The sequence below is a fragment of the Bos indicus x Bos taurus genome, chromosome 2 (genome assembly GCF_003369695.1).
Source record: "Bos indicus x Bos taurus breed Angus x Brahman F1 hybrid chromosome 2, Bos_hybrid_MaternalHap_v2.0, whole genome shotgun sequence".
Classification (NCBI taxonomy): Eukaryota; Metazoa; Chordata; class Mammalia; order Artiodactyla; family Bovidae; genus Bos; species Bos indicus x Bos taurus.
Genome location: NC_040077.1, coordinates 112,012,385 through 112,032,817, shown reverse-complemented (window position 1 = coordinate 112,032,817; position 20,433 = coordinate 112,012,385). Strand labels below are relative to the sequence as shown.

General features: G+C 45.0%; 1 protein-coding gene across 1 annotated transcript in view; it reads left to right on the top strand.

Annotated features, from left to right (window-relative positions):
- Positions 1-20,433, top strand: part of SERPINE2 (serpin family E member 2) — a 70,286-nt gene that overhangs the window by 20,712 nt on the left and 29,141 nt on the right. Inside the window, exon 2 of the mRNA XM_027514776.1 lies at positions 19,167-19,447. Within this exon, the coding sequence (XP_027370577.1) occupies positions 19,189-19,447 (259 nt within the window). The 5' untranslated portion in view covers positions 19,167-19,188. The remainder of the gene's footprint in view (positions 1-19,166; positions 19,448-20,433) is intronic.

Genomic DNA, 20,433 nt, shown 5'->3' with positions numbered 1-20,433 from the left:
GAATGTCGGTGGCTTGCTGAGTACAAAGGAGGTGGAGAACATAGACCACTCAGGAAGCATCTTAGAGGTAGAAGGATAGAGCTTGCTGATGGTTAAATGGGGTCAGGGAGAAGATGCAGGGTGACTCCCAGACTTTCTGCTTAGACTCTTGGATGGATGGGGAGCTACCCTTATTGGGATGTAGGTAGTACAGGGAGGAACAGCAAGTTTAGAGGAGGGCTCTTTTTTCTTCCCATCCTAGAATTTCTGTGAAAACCGGTAAGGGGACTTCTCTGTATCTTTCTACCTCGTGTCTCTTTTGAAAAGAAACATTGGGTTTTAGAGTCTGCTCTGTGAGCTAAAATCTAACATATTTCTCCCGGGTTGCTTCTTCTCTCCAGTTACCATCATAATAGGCTTTCCTGTGCAGCTCAGAGTGATTTCTAAATGGCTTCCTTGGGCAATCATCAAGCGTTTTCCGTATTAGACTTCCCCTCTACCTAGGTAAATAAAACAGTAATGAGACTCCGCTCACCATTCACGCTTCTGAAACAGGGCTCGTCTGGCTTTGCCACGCTGAAACTGTTTTCTGAATTTTATCAGTCTGGTCCTGCCCTATTTCATTTTCAGCTGGTAGGAAACATGTCTCCTTATGCCTGAGGCTGGCAGTCTCAGAAGAAGCACCAGAAAGTCACTGGAGCCTGATACCCATATCCTAGGTCACCCAGTGACATCAGATACATTTTTCTAAAAAAAAAAAAAAAAAAAATTCTAGAGCAGCCCTGACACCATCACCAGGGCTGTTCCAGGAGGCTTCATGGGGCCCAGCTGCTGCCCTGGGAGGGCAAGGCTGCTCTCAGGTCCCTTCCCTGAGGACCTGTGCCCACACGTGAAACTCTGATAAAGTCAGACGGTAGATCCTTGAAGCCCAAAGAAATGAAGGAAATGGCCCACAGTTGCAAAGAGACCATGAATAAAACAGAAAAGGCAGCTTTAAAAATTCCCTTTGATTTTCAGAGATTGGAATTTGGGGAAATTTTGCAGTTGAGGAAGAACTGTTAGGATGGGCTCAAGAGTCTATGTTCAGAGACTGAGGACAGAGACCCAAGGACTCCTTGGTGTTCAGGAACTGTCCAAAGAACCTGAGCTGTGTCGCCCTTTTTCATTCCTCACATCAGCGCATCAGCAGGGACTACTGTTACATGCCCTGTGCAGTAGGCAGGTGAAGTATAGTGCTTGTCAGAAATCAGGCAGTGAATTGGTGGGGGACCCAGTTTGAATTTGAGTGGTTTGTCTCCGGAGCTTACAGCGGCCAAGACAGCTAAGAATTGGTGCTCTCTCAAAGAATTATGAAAAGGCAGAATTATTCAGACACATAGTTTTGACATCTTTTTTTTTTTTTTAGAATATTGACATTTTTAGTGTGCTTGCAGTATTGGGAAAAGAAAGTAAATAATGAAAAGGTCTGTCTTAAGGTGCATTTGCTGACTAAAATTTTAAAATAATGCTTTTTATTTTTAATTTTTCATTTTAAGATAGTTGCAGATGGATATGCCATAACAAAAAACAGTAGAGGGAAATTGCCTGTAACCCTTCACCTAGTTCCTACAAAGGTATCATCTTGCACAACTGTGTGTGTGTGTGTGTGTGTGTGTGTGTGTGTGTGTGTGTTTAGTCACTCAGTTATATCCTACTTCTTGCGACCTCATGGACTGTAGCTTGCCAGGTTCCTCTGTCCATGGAATTTTCCAGGCAAGAATATTGGAGTGTGTTGTCATTTCCCACGCCAGGGGATCTTCCAGACCCAGGGATCAAACCTGCGTCTCTTGCATCTCCTGCATTAGCAGGCAGGTTCTTCACCACTGTACCACCTGGAAAGCCCTTGCACAACTGTAGTACCCAGCAATATATATTATATTGTACTATATACACTGTACTATAACTACAGTACTGCAACTAAGATATTAACATTGAATTGTATAATCCTCCACCTTGTTCAGATTTCATGCAGTTTTACATGTACTTGTGTGTGTGTGTATTGACTCCTATGCAGCTTTATCATATTGTAGATTCGTGTTACTACCATAGTCAAGACACAGAACAGTTTCATCATCAGGACCCCTCATGTCAGCCTCTTATAGTCACATCCACCCACCTCCCTCTCAGACCGCTGATTCCTGGTTACTACTAGTATGTTCTCCATCTCTATAATTTTGTTATTTGAGAACTATTTTATCAAGGAAATCATACAGCATACATGATTTTGGGGCTTGGGTTTGTTGTTGTTGTTTTGGCTGTGCCGTGTGATTTGTAGGGGATCTTAGTTTCCCAACCAGGCATTGAACCTGGGCCCCAGCAGTGAAACCCTTGAGTCCTAACCACCGGGCTGCCAGAGAATTCCCCAGTGGGTAACCCTTGGGAATGGACTTTTTCACTCAGAGTAATTCCCTTGAGACCCATCCCGGTTGCAGTGTGTATCCATGGCTTGTCCCTTCTTTGTGCTGTGTTCCATGTAGGATGTGCCACAGTTTATTTAACCAGTCACTTGTTGAAGGACATCTTGGTTGTTTCCAGTTTGAAGCTATTACAGATAAAGCTGCTACAACACTGGTGCAGGTTTTTGTGTGATGATGAGTTTCCATTTCTCTTAAGTAAAGTCTAAGATAGCTGGATCGTATGGTTCAACACATACAAGAAACTGCCAAACTGTTGTCTCGATTGGCTGTACCCCTTTACATTCCCACTAGCAATGTGTAAGCAATCCAGATTCTCTGCATCTTCTCCAGCATTTGGTATTATCACTAGTTTTTATTTTAGCCGTTCTGATAGGAGTGTAGTACCAGCCTGTGGTGGTGTTTTAATTTGTGTTTCCCTAAGAGAGTTCCAGAAAAACATCTATTTCTGCTTTATTGACTATGCCAAAGCCTTTGACTGTGTGGATCACAATAAACTGGAAAACTCTGAATGAGATGGAAATACCAGACCACCTGACCTGCCTCTTGAGAAACCTGTATGCAGGTCAGGAAGCAACAGTTAGAACTGGACATGGAACAACAGACTGGTTCCAAATAGGAAAAAGAGTCCATCAAGGCTGTATATTGTCACCCTGCTTATTTAACTTCTATGCAGAGTACATCATGAGAAACGCTGGGCTGGAAGAAGCACAAGCTGGAATCAAGATTGCTGGGAGAAATATCAATAATCTCAGATATGCAGATGACAGCACCCTTATGGCAGAAGGTGAAGAGGAGCTAAAGAGCCTCTTGATGAAAGTGAAAGCAGAGAGTGAAAAGGTTGGCTTAAAGCTCAACATTCAGAAAACTAAGATCATGGCATCTGGTCCCATCACTTCATGGGAAGTAGATTTTTGGGCTCTAGAATCACTGCAGATGGTGACTGCAGCCATGAAATTAAAAGACGCTTACTTCTTGGAAGAAAAGTTATGACCAACCTAGATAGCATATTCAGAAGCAGAGACATTACTTTGCCAACAAAGGCTAAAACTTTGCTATAGTTTTTCCAGTGCAGGTATGGATGTGAGAGTTGGACTGTGAAGAAAGCTGAGCACTGAAGAATTGATGCTTTTGAACTGTGGTGCTGGAGAACAGTCTTGAGAGTCCCTTGGACTGCAAGGAGATCCAACCAGTCCATCCTAAAGGAGATCGGTCCTGGGTGTTCATTGGAAGGACTGATGCTGAAGCTGAAACTCCAATACTTTGGCTACCTCGTGCGAAGAGTTGACTCATTGGAAAAGACTCTGATGCTGGGAGGGATTGGGGGCAGGAGGAGAAGGGGACGACAGAGGATGAGATGGCTGGATGGCATCACCGACTCAATGGACATGAGTCTGAGTGAACTCCTGGAGTTGGTGATGGACAGGGAGGCCTGGCGTGCTGCGATTCATGGGGCTGCAAAGAGTCGGACACGACTGAGCGACTGAACTGAACTGAATGGCTCATGATGTTGAATATCTTTTCATGGGCCTATTTGCCTTTTGTATGTTCTCTTCAAGGAAATGTCAGTCTGTTTCTTTGGCCCATTTTCAGATTGAATTGTTTGGTGTTTTTTTTACTTCTTTGTTATGAGAGTTGTTTGTGTGTTCTAAATACCATATTAGACTTTTGTTAGATAGGATGTTTGCAAATATTTTCTGCTAATCTGTAGCTTGTCTTTTCATCATCCTTGCAGAGTCCTTGGTAGAGCAAATATTTTTTTAGCTTTTTATTTTGTATTGGGGCATAGCCAATTAACAATGCTGTGACAGTTTCAGGTGAATACCAAAGGGACTCAGCCATACATATCCATGTATCCATTCTCCTCCAAACTCCCCTCCCATCCAGGCTGTCACATACAATTGAGCAGAGTTCTCTGTGCTGTACAGTAGGTCCTTGTTGGTTATCCATTTTAAATATAGCAGTGTGTATATGTCCATTCCCAGCTCCCCAACTATCCCTTCCCCCATCCTTCCCCCTGGCAACCATAAGTTTGTTTAGAGCAAATGTTTTTATTTTTTATGAAAATAAAAAATGAAAGTGTTCGTCGCTCAGTAGTGTTCTACTCTCTGCTAGGCTCCTCTGTCCCTGGAATTCTCCAGGCAAGAATACTGGGGTGGGTAGCCATTCCCTTCTCCAGGGGATCTTCCTGACCCAGAGATCAAACCTGGCAAATGGGCAGGCAAATTCTTTACCAGTGAGCCACCAGGTACAGTTCATCAGTTTTTCATTTTGGGGGTCATACTTTTAATTTCAAAGCTAAGACAAAATAGGTTCCTGCCTCCTTTAACTTGCAGTGTCTGATTGTGGGTTCCGAAGGCGGGGGTGAGGGGACAGGATGGATGTTGGATTGTGAAGCGTTGTTCTTCCAGCCTCTGTCTAGTTTAGACTCAGGAGGTGTGTGTCATGATGAGTTGTTCTTAAGGTTATGGCCCCAGGTTAGACCTGGTCCTACAAGGACTATAGGATGATGATGGTGTTAAAAAAAAAAAAAAAATCAAAATCTCTGTTTTCAGAACCATCCACAGTACCTCCTGACACAAAACTTTTTTGCACATGAGATCCTCTGTTGGAGCACTCTCCCCTGCCCCCAGCTTCCTCCCCCTTTGTCCTTTTGAGCTCATCCTGCAAGGCTGGCCCTTCCTCAGAGCACCTCCCCAACCCCTGCCTGTCCCTCCTTCTCCCCAGGTGTGTCTCGGTTCCTCTGTTGTCCATTGTACTTGCTGTCAGAGCACTTGCAAAGCAGATATGTCAGTGTGAATGTAAACATCCACCCAGGATTCATGATGGTCTCATTGAAGTCTGTTTCCCTCTAGTCCAAGGTTTCTCAACCTCGACCCTCTTGACGTTTTGGAATGGACAGGTCCTTGTGCAGGGCTGTCCTAAGCCTTGGAGGGTGTTGAGCACCACCCTGGCCTCTGCCCACTAGATGCCCATAGCACCCTACCCTCTACACCCAGTTGTCATGACCGAAGACCTCCAGCTGTTTCCAGATGTTCCCTGGGGGACAGACCACCCCAGTGGAGAACCGCATCACTAGACTGTTCCAGAGGGTAGGCGCCGAGCCCGTTCTGTCCAGGTTCTCCCCCTAGTCCTCCTGGCACACCAGTGCCTCGTTAATATTTGTGAAATTGATAAATGGAAGAACGGTACCTCCTCATTAAACAGTTCTTTATGTGGCATCCTCAGAAAGACCACCTGATTTCAAAAGAACCAAATGGGTTTCGTTGTGAATTTGAGCCTTCGAAATCTAGAGTTCCTCTTCTTAGCTGAGTATGGTTTCCTTACCCCCTTCCCCTGCTGCCTGGAGTAAGGATGCAGGAGTCTTTGACTTCCTGCCTGATTAAAGCCCACATCCTCTGTTAACACAGCCAGGGCAGGGGCCCTCAGAGCCTAGAAAAAGCATCTCCATCATTCCCAGAGCTAGGAGGCCTCCTGCTACCTCTGAATGCTCCTTCTGAGGAGCATCTCTACGGGCAGAACAGGAACCTCCTGCAGGTGGCATTTTGCGGGTAATTTGGCGCAGGGCTTGCCTGGAGACGCAATTCAGCATTCATCAGCTGAGTCACCTCCCCTCTCTTGCTGGCCTCTGCTCCCTTTTCATGAGAAAAGGGAGGAAAATAGAGGTTTGGGCTCAGTTTTGCTTAGCTAAGCATGTAACTGAATATAATTAGTTCAGAAACATGCCAAGGAGTAAGCGCAGTCAGCCGTAAGTATAAATGTAGGGTATGTGTGAGCAGTTTAGGCTTTTCTCTGTACCTGGCAGTTTTGGTGCCGTGAGCCTGAATGATAGAGTGGGCTTTGCTTTGCATGTGTGCTCAGTCACATCCAACCCTTTGTGATCCCATGGACTGTATGTAGCCTGCCAGGCTCCTCCATCTATGAAATTTTCCAAGCAAGAATACTGGAGTGGGTTGCCATTTCCTTCTCCAGGGATCAAACCCGCGTCTCTTGCATCTCCTGCATTGGCAGATGGATTCTTTACCATTGAACCACTGAGGTGGGCGGTGGGGCGGAGAAAGAAAGGACTGCTGGGTGTGGAGGAGTAGGCAGTGGGGAGGGGGCAGGCTGATGGGGGTAATAACTGGTTACTCTTGCTTTATGGGAGGAACATCAAGGGTGAGCCGCAGCAGAGGGAGGCTCGGGCTGGTCCTCCCGAGGTGCAGGAGCAACTGGGCCTGCTGTTAACGCCTTCCGTGCTGCTCCTTGCAGGGGGCTCGGGGTGACATGGGCACCACCCCCTGCTCCAGCCGCAGAACTTCACAGGCTTGTAGAAGAGCCTGATTTGATAAGGCGGCTGACAGGCCACAGCTTTATCTAATGGTAACACAAAGCTTCCCGTCTGGGATTCCCAAAAGGGATGGGCAGGCTGCCTTCCTCCCCTAGGTAGAGAAGCCTGGGGTCCAAAGTTCCAGGGAGAGTCAATGTGACATTTGTCGCTTTGATAAGAAACAAGTCTTGTGATCGGACTGAAGCGTCGATTCTAAGTTAAGGAAAGTCAGTCATGACACACGAGGGAAGAGTGCACATGTGTGCTTTTTTGTGCTGGAACAGCCTTCTTATCCTCGGCACAACTAACATTTGGGGCCGGATGACTCTTTGCAGCGGGGAGCCGGCTCAGGCAGCGTCCCTGGCCTCAACCCATGAAAAGCCAGCAGCACCCCCTCCCACGTACGGCAAACCCAAACATCTCCGGACCTTGCCAAATGTCCCTTGGGGCAGGGGAGGGGGGCAGTGTCACTCCCCCTCCCAGTTGGAACCATGGCCCTAGAGGAACAAGCATTCTCTTCAGTTCCTGTGCTCTGTAGAGCTGTGGTCACTTGTTTACTCTGAGTATTTGATGATTTAAGCACAGGACAGAGAGGTAGAAAGAAGGCAGTGTTTCTTTACTCTTCCCTCAGCTGACCCTTTAAACTGCATCCCAAGAGTCAGCATGATAGACTGGCTAAATGTGTCAGTTTTCAGACATCTCTTCACCTTGTATGATCTGTATGAGCTGGGAGGTTTATTTAATTTTTCTGGGCAGAATGGTGTATGTAACCTCCCAGGCACTTACAGCCCACTAAGATTGTGGGCTCCAACTCGCAGTGGCAAGCCTCTGAAAATAACGGGTACATAGAGTTAACATCAAAGCACACAGAAGCTGGAGGAAAAGGGCACAGAGCTGCTAAGAGGTCACCAACAGTGTCCCTCCCTTGGAAATTTAGGTTGCAGTGACCATTGCTGTTGCAATTATCTATTGCAAAGAATATTGTGTGATTTTGCTACGAGAAACAACTCCACAGTGAACCTTTTTAGGCTCAAATCTTTTATAATTATTATTGTTACTTTAAGATTGAAGAGCTCTTACTGTTCCAGTAGGTATACACACTTTTAAGAATTTTCATACCAAGAATTGTTTTTCAGAAAGAATTTTATCAATTTACACTTTCAGCACTTACTGTTCACTCTTTTTTTTTTTTTTTAAGCAACAAGTCTAGAGAGCATTGATTTCTGACCTATGAATTGAAGACCTGTAGACGACAACAGAGTTATTCTCAAGGGTCAGAAAAGTCATGTTCCTGGTCTAACTTTCAGTATAGACTGAATAAATAATATCTCAAAACATGATTGTCTTAAAATGTATCAAGATGCTACTATATATAAATAGAAATAATTTGCATTTTAATGGTGTTTATGGATTCATGGTAGTATTTTATTGTGTCTTTTCACCAATACTAAAAATATAATTAGTCATGAAGCATCCATAATACTTTTCTTAGGTCTCAAAAATGTGCTGCCTTGTTCTAAAGATTGAGAACCACCAGTCCGTATCACTCTAATATTTTAGGCTATTGATTAGAAAGTCATCCATATAAACTGTTGTGTCTTAAAGATTTGTCAATAAGGAAGTCTATAGGACTTGACATCACATGTAAAACATTTAATGGCCCAAATCAGCAGCCTAAAAAAACATCTCACACAACCATTAAAGGTTTTTTGGAACATACTTACCTGCCTCCCATGCTCAGTTGCTCAGTCTTGTGAAAGTCTTTGTGTACCCATGGATGTAGCCTGCCAGGTTCCCCTGTCCGTGGGATTTCCCAGGCAAGAATACTGGAGTGGGTTGCCATTTCCTCTTGCAGGAGATCTTTCTGACACAGGGATAAAACCCACGTCTCCTGCATCAGCAGGTGGATTCTTTACCACTGCACCACTTGGGAAGCCCTACCTATCTCCACTCCCACCATATAAAACCCCTTCTTTCTCTTATAAAGATTTGGGAACACACCAGCACTGTATTGCTCTGTGTAAATAGTCTGGTGGTGGTTTAGTCACTCAGTCGTGTCTGACTCCTGCGACCCCATGAACTGTAGCCCGCCAGGCTCCTCTGTCCATGGGATTCTCCAGGCAAGAATACTGGAGTGGGTTGCCATTTCCTCTTGCAGGAGATCTTTCTGACACAGGGATAAAACCCACGTCTCCTGCATCAGCAGGTGGATTCTTTACCACTGCACCACTTGGGAAGCCCTACCTATCTCCACTCCCACCATATAAAACCCCTTCTTTCTCTTATAAAGATTTGGGAACACACCAGCACTATATTGCTCTGTGTAAATAGTCTGGTGGTGGTTTAGTCACTCAGTCGTGTCTGACTCCTGCGACCCCATGAACTGTAGCCCGCCAGGCTCCTCTGTCCATGGGATTCTCCAGGCAAGAATACTGGAGTGGGTTGCTGTCTCCTTTTTCGTAAATAGTCTAAAGAAGTTGTAAAGATACAGACAGGGCTCTATTAAGGTGGAAGTATTGTTTGACCTGTTTTCTTAGCTCGATCCTTGAGACTTTCTTAATAGCTATTGAAATGAAAATCAGAGACTGTTTGAGCATCAAGGGAGACGAAACAACATTTACTGAGCCCCCTCCTCTGAGCCAGGCACTGTGCTCGGTCCTGTCTGCCTTTCTGTTGTGCAGATGGCATTCCCATGACCACCCTTGAAATTTGATTTCTAATACAGTAAATGAGAAAGCTGAAGTTGATAAAGATTGTGACTTACCTTGGATCTCTTTGTTAGTGGATGGTAAAACTGGGATTTGAGCCTTAGATAAATTTACCCTGACACTTAGAGGAAAAGAAAATAAATGTCTCATTATCTTGTATTTTAAAAATTGGACAATTCTCAATTTTTAAGAAAAGAACCATAAAAAAAGAGATGGACAACTAACAAAACCCCAATTACCTTCTTTCTCCTAGCCTTTCCCTTTCACCCCAAAAGAGATTTCAGAATGAATGGTGTGTGGATGAAAGGCACTTGGATGTCGGTTAGAGTGTACTTACAATGTGTGTCTCTTGGTTGAAGGAACCTTTTAGACGCTGATGCCATACATTTCCGTGGCTGAACATTTCTTTCCTGGGTATTTTTAGGTTCCTTTTTGGCAAAGGGAATTAGTGTCACAGATCAAGCATCTGCTTTGAAGTCTTAAAAAATTTAAGAAAAAATCCAAAGAGGTCTCTCTAAGCCTCTCTCCAGTAACCTGAAAGGAGACATTTTAAAACCACCAAGCTGCTGTCACTTTGATCAGTTGGCATTTCCTGTTTGTTCTCTTAAGTCTTAAGAATGCTAACTCATTCAGATAACACTCCATACCTTCCCAAGAAGGATATCAAGATGCCCTTTCGTTTTGCTTGTTTATCTAATTTTCTATCTTAAGAGAATGTGGTAGATATTTGGAAACGAGGACAGATTCTGGTGGCCATATATCAGTAATGTTTGTAGAGGTTTGAGGGACTGGAGTCCCCCTCTCTCCATCATAGGACCAGACTTAACCACAGTTACTTGTGCTTTGACAGCTACAGTCACTTTGCAGACACGGACTTCACCTCCGTAGAGCAACTCCTGAAGTTCTCCAGGCTGCCTCTTGCCAAGTACCCTTACCAGTTGGGCCATTGCCTGTTGGCAAAGCATTGGTGAGAAACATTGGCCTGATGGCTAGGCAGCACAGTCCTACTTCAGGCCTCTTAGAGGTCTCAGTCCGGCAGCCCAACACCTTTCCTTCACATTTACTTCTTTGGGAAGCTCTATCAAGAAATCTGTTGGGAGATGTCATGATTCTAATAAAATCTGATGTGCTGTTCTTTTTCTCTACCTCCTGTAGCCCCCTGCTAGAAGAATTGGTTAATCCAGAGGCAAATTAATGAAGGGTCTTAGTTTCTAAGAACCAGGATCCTAGAAGCACTGAAATCAGAAGGATATTAACCATTTCCAGTTTCCTAATACTTGAGAATATGTCAGCGTTTATCAAGGGGAGGGAGCTGATTGTCATGCCTCCCCTCTCCCCCTCATAAACTGGGGGACTCTCCTTGTCATGCTGTGGGCCAGTTGTTCATTCTAGGAGCTTGCATTGTTAGGGTCTCACTCAGGATGGGGTTGATCCAGGAGACTTACCACCTCCACATGAGAGTGATCCGTTTTAATTATCCTAGCTCAACTTCTAATGCCCAGCTCATACCCTCATCTTCTCAGCATCCAGGACTATAAGGGCTGTATAGCCCTGGGAAGCAAACCAGTTCACATGTAAGCAATCTGTCTTCCATAATTTGAATTTTAATATTTGGCTGTAGTCCAGAGAGAGATGTAAATGGATTTTGTATTTTTCCATATTGTTGTTGCCCAGTATCCCCACGGTTAATTTAGGGTTTATTTGATCAGGATACTAAGATTGTGGTCTCTAAATACTGTCTCCCACTAAAAGGAACCAGAGTTCCCTAGAGAAGTATCTGGTTCCAACTGGGACAGGAAGTATGTCAAACAAGCCTAGAACATCTTGCCAAACCAGAAACAAGGGAGCTATTGAGACTGCAGGGTCATATAAAAGGTTCAGGGGCCAGCCTGAAGAGGCTTGTTCTGAGCACCAATAAAAGTAATAGTATCTCAGTCAATCAAAAGCCTTAAAATATGTTGGAAAACATGCATTCATAATTATACTAAGCAAACAAACAAGGAAACCCCCTCTGGTTAACATTAAGAATTCTGGGTAACCAAGTCATTATTTGGAGAATGATATAAGGAATGGATTATTGCCTTTGCTATACAAACTGAACCTCAAGACAACCAAATAGTTGGTTATGGGAAATTTCTTTTTACAGAAATATTCCAACTAATAAAGAAAGAAAGAATTACAACAGCACCATTTGGCAAGCCGTAATAAAACAATGCACTTAGGCAATGATCATGAGTAAGTGCTAACATCACAAAAAAGACACAGACAGCCTCTGTCTCCTGATTCCAGCCCCTTGTACAAAACCTCTGTGAAATACTCTTTCAAAAAAAGAGATTTAAATCTGATCAGCCTCTGGAGCAGAAGTTGGCAAACTTCCTGTGAAGGGCCAGGTAGTAAATGTTTCTTGGCTTTGCGGTCCAACGGGGCAGCTGTCTGTTCAACTTGCTGTAGGAGCTTAAATGTGACCAGAGACAAAGCAACAAAGCGTGGCCAGATCTGACCCAGGAGTTTGCAGACCAACGTTCTAGGTCTAAGTATGGGTTTACAGAAAGGAAGGAAGACAGAGGAGCTTGTTAAACAGCATCACATGAATGCAGTTAGCAAAATCTCAACTGGGAAATGATGGAACAGACAAATTGGTCTCTTCAAAGAAAGACTTCCCCAGGAAAAAGTTAAAAATAAAGTAACTAGGGAAAGATTTTTAAAAAGACAAGAGACATGTCAACCAGTTGCCAGGTATGGAGCTTATTGAGATCCTGATTTAATTATTTAGATCCTGATTTAAATAAACTGCAAAAATGGAAGACAATCGGGGAAATTTGAACACTGATTAGATATTTAACATAATAAATAGTTATTAATTTTTGAGGGGGATAATATGTGTATGTATTCCTTGGGTTTAGAGTATGTATTGAAAATACTTTGAATTATATACTGTCTAGCATTTGCTTCCAAAATAATCTTTGATTTTAAAAGAAAATAAGCCACAAGTTAACAGTTATTTTATCTGGATGTTAGGTATTGAGGATTTATTTTTGCATATACTTGAAATCTTTTATGACAGAAAGATTTTTAAAATATATACGTTTTACCAAATACATTACTTTAAACATATTTTGGAGAATAAGAAGGGATGGAGCATTTTTTATTAGACACTCCTGTGTCCTCTTAAAACAGATGGGAATCATCTGCCTAAAAGTTGGCACCAAAAGTCTTTCCAGTGTTTTTCCCCCAAAACTGTTTATAGACATCTTATTTGTTATTTTAAATAGACTCGGCAGATATCACATTATTTATCATTTGAGCTCACAAGTATATTACTTATCATTTGCTCACATGTTATATGTAAAAGATGTTTTGTTAAAAAAAAAAAAAAGGAGAGAGAATTTATAAGACTGAAAATAAGCTTCATCTTTTGTGACCAGCTCCACTGGTCCCCCGTTGTTTAACTGATGAGCGATTGCAGGAATCTGGCCACAAGGCCTTTCCACAAGGGAGGTAATGTGAGTGACGGCAACTGGCAGGGATGAGACGGTGGGGTGCAACGGGAGCCAGGGATGCAGAAAAGCAGGCGTCAGCTCCAGGGGTGGTTGCTGTGTGGGATGTCTGCCATGGGAATGAGGGCCCTGTGTTACCAGATGCCCATCAATTTTCCTTTTTCCTGAGAAGAACTCTACATCTAGATTGTATGTGACATCTTCTAACTTTACTGGCCTGTTAGGAACCAGGCCGCACAGCAGGAGGTGAGCAAAATGTCTGTATTTACAGCCGCCCCCCATCACTCGCATTACATCCCAAGCTCCGCCTCTTGTCAGAGCAGCCGTGCAATAGGTTCTCACGGGAGTACTAACCCTACTGTGAACTGTGCATGCAAGACAGCTAGGTTGTGTGTTCCTTATGCAGGTCACCCTAAAACCATCCCCCCACTCCCATCTTCGGTCCATGGAAAAACTGTCTTCCATGAAACTGGTCCCTGGTGCCAGAAAGGTTGGGGACTGCTGGCCTGAAATATTTCTAGAGCACCTTGTATTCCAGACCAGACCCTCAAATGGCTGGATTAGACCTCAGATTTAGCTTTCCTCCCCAGTGGCAGGGCCCTAAACGAGAGCCTGAGGGCATGGGGGTTCTAAAGTGCTCTGGCCCTGCTTTCTGTGAACTTCCAGTCTAGTTGGGAGGGAAAAATATACTTGAAAAACAAAATGAGAGGTGCAGATAGAAAATGCTGTGGGAATTCAGAGAAGGGGGTGGCTAGTCCCATCGGAGACAATAAGGGAGTACTTCCCACAGGCCGTGGAAGGAGTTGGGGGAAGCTCTGGTGTGCTAGGTGGAGGGCCAGGGAGAGAAGGAATGCCGCAGACAGGGGCAAGAGCAAGACCCAGCCACGGGAAACCAACCCTTTAAGAGAAGAATTGGGGAACTTTCCTGGTGGTCCAGTGGCTAAGGTGCCACGCTCCCAATGCAGGGGGCCCGTGTTTGATGCCAGGTCAGGCAACTAGATCCTATGTGCCACAACTAAGAGTTTGCACACTGCAACTAAAAAGGATCCCACAACGAAGACCAAAGATCACATGTGCCACAACTAAGACCCAGGGCGGCCAAATAAATGTAAGAGATTTCGGCCAGTGGCCCTCCACGACCCACCAGGGAAGGGTTTTCAGGCCGAGATAGTGTTCTGCACAATCAGATGAATAGTCAGCAAACAGTGGGAAGCATGGCACTGAAATTTGGCTGAGCATGTGAGCTGCACATTGGAGCCATCGTCTTCCTAGAAGTGATGGTTGAGTCACAGGCCCTGTAAAGAGTGTGTTTCTTTAATGGCTGCCCTTGATAGGTGGTACATTTATATAGGTGGTCAGAGTGCTCTCTGGGTCTGGCACTTGCAAGACTGATGGTGGTTTAGTTGCTAAGTTGTGTTCAACTCTTGCGACCCCATAGACTGTGGCCTGCTGGGCTCCTCTGTCCATGGGATTCTCCTGGCAAGAATACTGGAGTGGGTTACCATCTCCTTCTCCAGGGGATCTTCCCGACCTAGGGATCAAACCTGCTTCTCCTGGATTGCAGGCAGATTCTTCCCTGACTGAGCCACCAGGGAAGCCCTGTTTGCAAAACTGCCAACCCATTATTTACAACACTGTGTGTGCATGCGTGCTGAGCCGCTTTAGTCGTGTCTGACTCTCTGCAACCCTACAGACTAGCCCACCAGGCTCCTCTGTCCATGGGATTCTCCAGGCAAGAATACTGTAGTGTGTTGCCATTTCCTCCTCCAGGGGATCTTCACGACCAAGGGATCAAACCCACGTCTCTCGTGTTTCCTGCATCGGCAGGCAGGTTTTTTACCACTAGTGCCATTTGGGAAGCCAGATTTACAACACTAAATCTCACTTAAAGCTCAAAAACATTCCTCACTCTGGAAAGGAAAGATTTGAAGTCAGAAACAAGAAGTTCATGGGGAAACAGAAGCCCACATTTGGAAGGATATACCTATAATAATGGGCTTCCTTGTGGCTCAGCTGGTAAAAAATATGCCTGCGATGTGGGAGACCTGGGTTCAGTCCCTGGGTTGGAAAGATCCCTTGGAGAAGGGAAAGGCTACCCACTCCAGTATTCTGGCCTGGAGAATTCCATGGACTGTTGCAAAGAGTCGGACATGACTGAGTGACTTTCATTTTCACCTGAAATAATGGCTTTATTTATAGGTTTGTGATCTCCCTACAAGAATGGCTTAAAGTAGAGACTTTTCACTACTATGAAAAGATTATTCAAGAAATGGGAGCCTGGTGGGTTGCCGTCTATGGGGTCGCACAGAGTCGGACACAACTGATGTGACTTAGCAGCAGCAGCAGCAGCAGCAGGATCGTCCATATTGATGCTGTGTAATACATTTGGGCGACATCTTTATTCCTTCTTTTACCTGAACATTTAAAGTGTGATTTCTTTCAAAAAAATAAAATAGGATGTTACTATGTTCCTCCCATAATGAGAATCTCTTCCTTCTAGAGAGTAAGCATTTCAAAGCCTGATAACTCTAACAGTTATTTCATGTAAAAGACTGTTTGAAGATGAATATGTATTCATATCAGGAATGTTATCAGCCGATAGTAATGTTTGGATTAATACTCACTGTCCTGGCTACAGAACTTTGGGAAGAAGTAAAAGCTTAATCTTAGACACGCGCACAAGCCAGGTAAGTTTAGACAGCTGAGCATTTAGCCTATGAAACTGAGGCCAAGAAGAAGTTCTGCCCAGAACATCAATCACAAACAGCTCTGATTCCAAGTTCTGCACAGCCCCGGACCCTGTCGCAGTGTACTGTTATGAAACTACACACAGACATCTCTCAAAAACTTCCCAACCCAAGGAACCAAGAAAAACACCCCTGGCAGACTTCCCCCACTTTATAATGAAACTGTTCTTTTAGCTAAAATTCACGACCAAGCAAAATTCTGCTAAATAAGGTGGCTGTTTATTTGGGAGACAGTCTTTGCTGATTCCAAGACCTTGGAATGTAGCTTTTCCTGGTTACTGATCCTTTCTACCCGTTTTACAATCTTCTACATAAATCTATAGTGTTTGGGTAAATCAGCTTTAAGCTAGCAGAGGCTAAACCAATTTGGTGTCCTTTCTGAGTATGCAGATTCAAATATTTGCTAATCCGGGAGAATTTTGTTGGGAGGTTTGGGGAGTATGGATTATGGCACACTGAAGGCAGCTGCCAGAGTCCACCAAAATGCGAGAGTCAACAGTTCACATTGATTAAGTTGGTACCAGTCACCGGATTTGGCCCATTTGTAACAAAGATGGTACTGACTATTTTATATTTATGCTGGCTTTGTAGTATCTCAAAGGTTAAAGCAGACATTTATTTCCAGAAAAAAAAAAAAAAGAAGGGAGGGAGAGGGGATGGATACAGTGTCTAATGTCTAATTTTTAGATGCATTGAGTAAAGCTTCCATAGTCAGGTTTGGGAAGCTCTGCATTGTCAACCAGGCCAAAAGAAACTCAGAGGATTGTTGTGGTATTAGAGCCGGTCCAAGGTGCCAAAGTCGGACTAGGCCACCCTGGCCATAGGAAAGCCCTGAGTGGGAGTGTATGTAGGTCACTTACATGTTTTGAATTTAGACAGGCTGTATTTACACTCATTCTACAGTTAAGCTCTGAATGTTCTGAATTTTTTGTAATGTGCTTGTTTCCCAATATAAAGAATATTCCACCATCACCTTTCACTGATGGCCTTAGTGGTTCACCTTGGGGCCCTGCGTGTTCGGTGGGGAGCAGGTGGGGAAGTAGTGGGTGCCTCTTCCCACTCCAGTGCATTTTACTCTGTTGGAAAATGTTTGAAGCTAAAAGTGAGTGAGGCTCAGGACTAAACAGAATCATTTTTTTAGGACTTCCCTGGTGGTCCAGTGGTTAAGAATCCACCTGCCAATGCAGTGGACAGGGGTTCAATCCCTGGTCCAGGAAGATTCCATGCTGTGGGGCAACTAAACCGTGTGCATAACAGCTGCTCAAGCCTGCGAGCCTAGAACCCGTGCTCCACAACCAGAGAAAGCCTGTGTGCAGCCAGAGAAATATAAATAAGATACATTTTTTAAAAGGAATCATTTTCTAGTCATGCTCAATAACATTATTTTGATGCAATGAAAAATAACAAAAATAGAACGTATATAAGGCATTAAGTTTAATCCCACATGCATTTATTGAACACCTACTGGAGTGGGGAGCAGGAAAAGTAAATAAAGAGGAAGGCAAGAGAACACGGAGCTCCCCAGGTGGCTCAGTGGTAAAGACTCCATCCGCCAATGCAGGAGATGTGGATTCAATCCCTGGGTTGGGAAGGTCCCCTGGAGAAGGAAATGGCAACCCACTCCAGTATTCTTGCCTGAAAAATCCCATAGACAGAGGAGCCTGGTGGTTGCAGAGAGTCAGACACGACTTAGTGACTAAACAAGAACTAAGGGAACACACATTCCCGTGTTGCCTGATGCTGTCCTGGTTCCGTTTCCTTCCCTGGAGCACATGGACACTATTTTCCCCTTCAGGTTACCTCTGCTAAAAGGTTCCCCTCAGTCTTATTCTCTGAAGACACACCCTCTACCTTCCCCATGCAAATACGCATAGTGTCCATGGTATTCTCCAGGCAAGAATACTGGAGTGGGTGCCATTTCCTTCTCCAGGGGATCTTCCTTCCCAACCCAGGGATCAAACCCTGGTCTCCTGCATTGCAGGCAGATTCTTTACCATCTGAGCCACCAGGGAAGCATGTAACAGGAGGACCAGTTGTTTCCTGGAGAAACTTGTGCCCATCAGGAGCTCAGATCTAGGGAGGAGCCAAGTTAGCCACACCTTGAGTTCTGTGCTGGTTTTACCAGTTGTCACTTCCAAGTTCTTGTTTAACGAGAGTATTTGCTTTTCCATAAACACATGTAAATTTCATACCTCTTACTTGTCACAGCCAAAGAAAGCTCAGCAGTAATCAAGGAAGAAAGCGTATTTCAAAGGAATCACCACAACTGGCAATATCTGTAAACAATGCCGTCTTCACAGTTGCTGAATTTGCCGATTGCTCTGCCCTCTTGCAGGTTTACATTTATTTTCACTTAAATTTAGTTTCATTAAGCATTCTTTAGTTAAGAAAATCATATGCTTATCGTAAAAATCATGTACGTGTAGTTAATAAGATAATCGCAGCAACCTGAGAGATTCACTCCTTGTTTCAAACCCTCCAGTGGTTTCTCACGACCTGTAGAATGAAATGCAAGAGCCGGACGGGGCTTGACAAGCCCTTCAGAATCTGGCCCCTTTTGCTTCTTCACCCCCTCCCCGACCCCCCCCTCCCCATGTCCCTTATATTGCAGCCGCATCAACCTCTGATAACCCATCCTCTGCCCCTCCGCCTGGCACATCCTTTCCCCAGATCCGCACTTCTTCTGGTTACTCTGGCCTTGGCACGTGTGTCCCTCTGCAGAAGTGACTTCCCTGCCCATCCAGGCCCATGCTGCCCCACCCCTACTGCTTCCTTCACTTACATCACCATTCATACTGTCATGACCCTGCTCCCTCTCTGTAATGACTCTATTGCCTCCTGGTTTTCTGTGTCTCCTCTGGAATATAAGCTCCCGGAGGGCAGGGATCATGGCCATTTTCTTTACAGTCTGTGCTCAGCACTTAGACAAGGGCCTGGCACACTGCGGGTGCTCAGTAAATATTGGTATGATGGGATGAAGGGTGGTTACGAAAAAGAAATAATGATTAGAGTCGTGTTTGCTGCAGTCTTGGGACCAGCAAGTGGAAGTTTCCTTCCTGTAGCTCCCCATCCCCCTCACAAAATATAAAGGAAAACAGTTTCATCTATGCTGTTCTATCTTGACTATATTAAAGATCTGCAGTTACACTGGATTTAATAAATCATAGCCACCTGGGTACAGAGTTGTTTTGTTGTTGTTAAGTCGCTGAGTCGTGTCTGACTCTTTTTGTGACCCCTAGACTGTAGCCTGCCAGCTCCTTTGTTCATGGGGTTTTCCAGGCAAGAATATTGGAAAGGGTTGCCATTTCCTTCTCCAAGGGATCTTGCCTATCCAGGGATCAAACTTGTGCCTCCTGCATTGGCAGGCGGATTCTTTACCACGGAGCCACCAGGGAAGCCTGAGTACAAAGTAATTCGTCCATAAATGTTTGTTCAGTATAGAACGTAAATATTTTCTCTGTCTCCTCTTTCAGGTTGTCCTTGCCGGAAGGAACCATGAATTGGCATTTCCCCTTCTTCCTGGTGGCCTCCGTGACGTGGCCCTCTGTGTGCTCCCAGTTCAACCCTCTGTCTCTGGAGGAACTCGGCTCCGACACGGGCATCCAAGTTTTCAATCAGATCGTCAAGTCCCAGCCTCATGACAACATCATCATTTCTCCGCATGGGATTGCGTCCGTCCTGGGGATGCTACAGCTGGGAGCGGATGGCAGGACCAAGAAGCAGCTCACCACGGTGATGAGATACGGCGTGAACGGTGCGTGTGTCCGGGCCTGGCTGTATAGGCGTCCCGGGCAGGAGGGCCCCTTGCTCAGCCAGGAGGGGTCTCGCTAGTGCGCCCTGGGCCTGAGGACCAGCCTCCTCTAAGGGCCAGTGGCAGCGCTGGGGCTCGGGAGAGCTGGGCTCTGGGCTTTGCTCTGCAGCTGTGGGGCTACAGGCAGGCACTTGATCTCTGGATGCTCCTGTTTTCTCATCTCAAACAAAACTTCCCATCTGCCCCACCCCAATGGTATACAGGGCTCAGAATGCATTATGGCTGTGAATATGCTTTTAAATCCATAAGCTTGGGGAGGTAGGTGGCTGTGACCATGGAGGGCAGCAGCGGGGAGCCTTGTGCTAGGGAATCCATCTGCGTCTTCACTGGTGGTGGACACATGAGTCTCCGCAGGGGATGAAATTACAAAGAGCTGCACACACACACGCACACACACACACACATGCGTGTAAAACAAGTGCGTGGGAGCCTGGGCCAGTGGCAGTTTTCTGGTTGTGGGTCTGTATCCTACCATCATGCAAGATACTATCATTGGGAAATTCGGGTGAAAGGTAGAAATATACAGGGAAAAATATATGGTGTTGCAACGTCCTGTGACTCTATCACTATTGCAAAATAAAAAGCTTGATTTCTTTTTCAAGTAAGGCCCGATAGGAATGGTTTCGTTTTCTTGAAGGAAAACCCTGTTTGAATTACCTGCCTAAACTTAGGAGCTTACATCTCTAAGCGTTGTCACTCAGCCTTAGCTCAGGTTTTCTTACCTGAGTCCCCATCCACCACCTCCTCCAGGGCATGGGGTATGTGGGGCAGCACTGGTCTTTGGCACCAGCAGGCACCGTGACCTTGAACAATTCCTTTCTCACGTCTGGTTCTTGGTTGCTTTATTGGGAAGTGAAGGTGCTTTCCCACCCACATTCTTCTATTCCCACTTGCCATCAGGTTCTAGGAGTCTTGACCCTGTTGACACT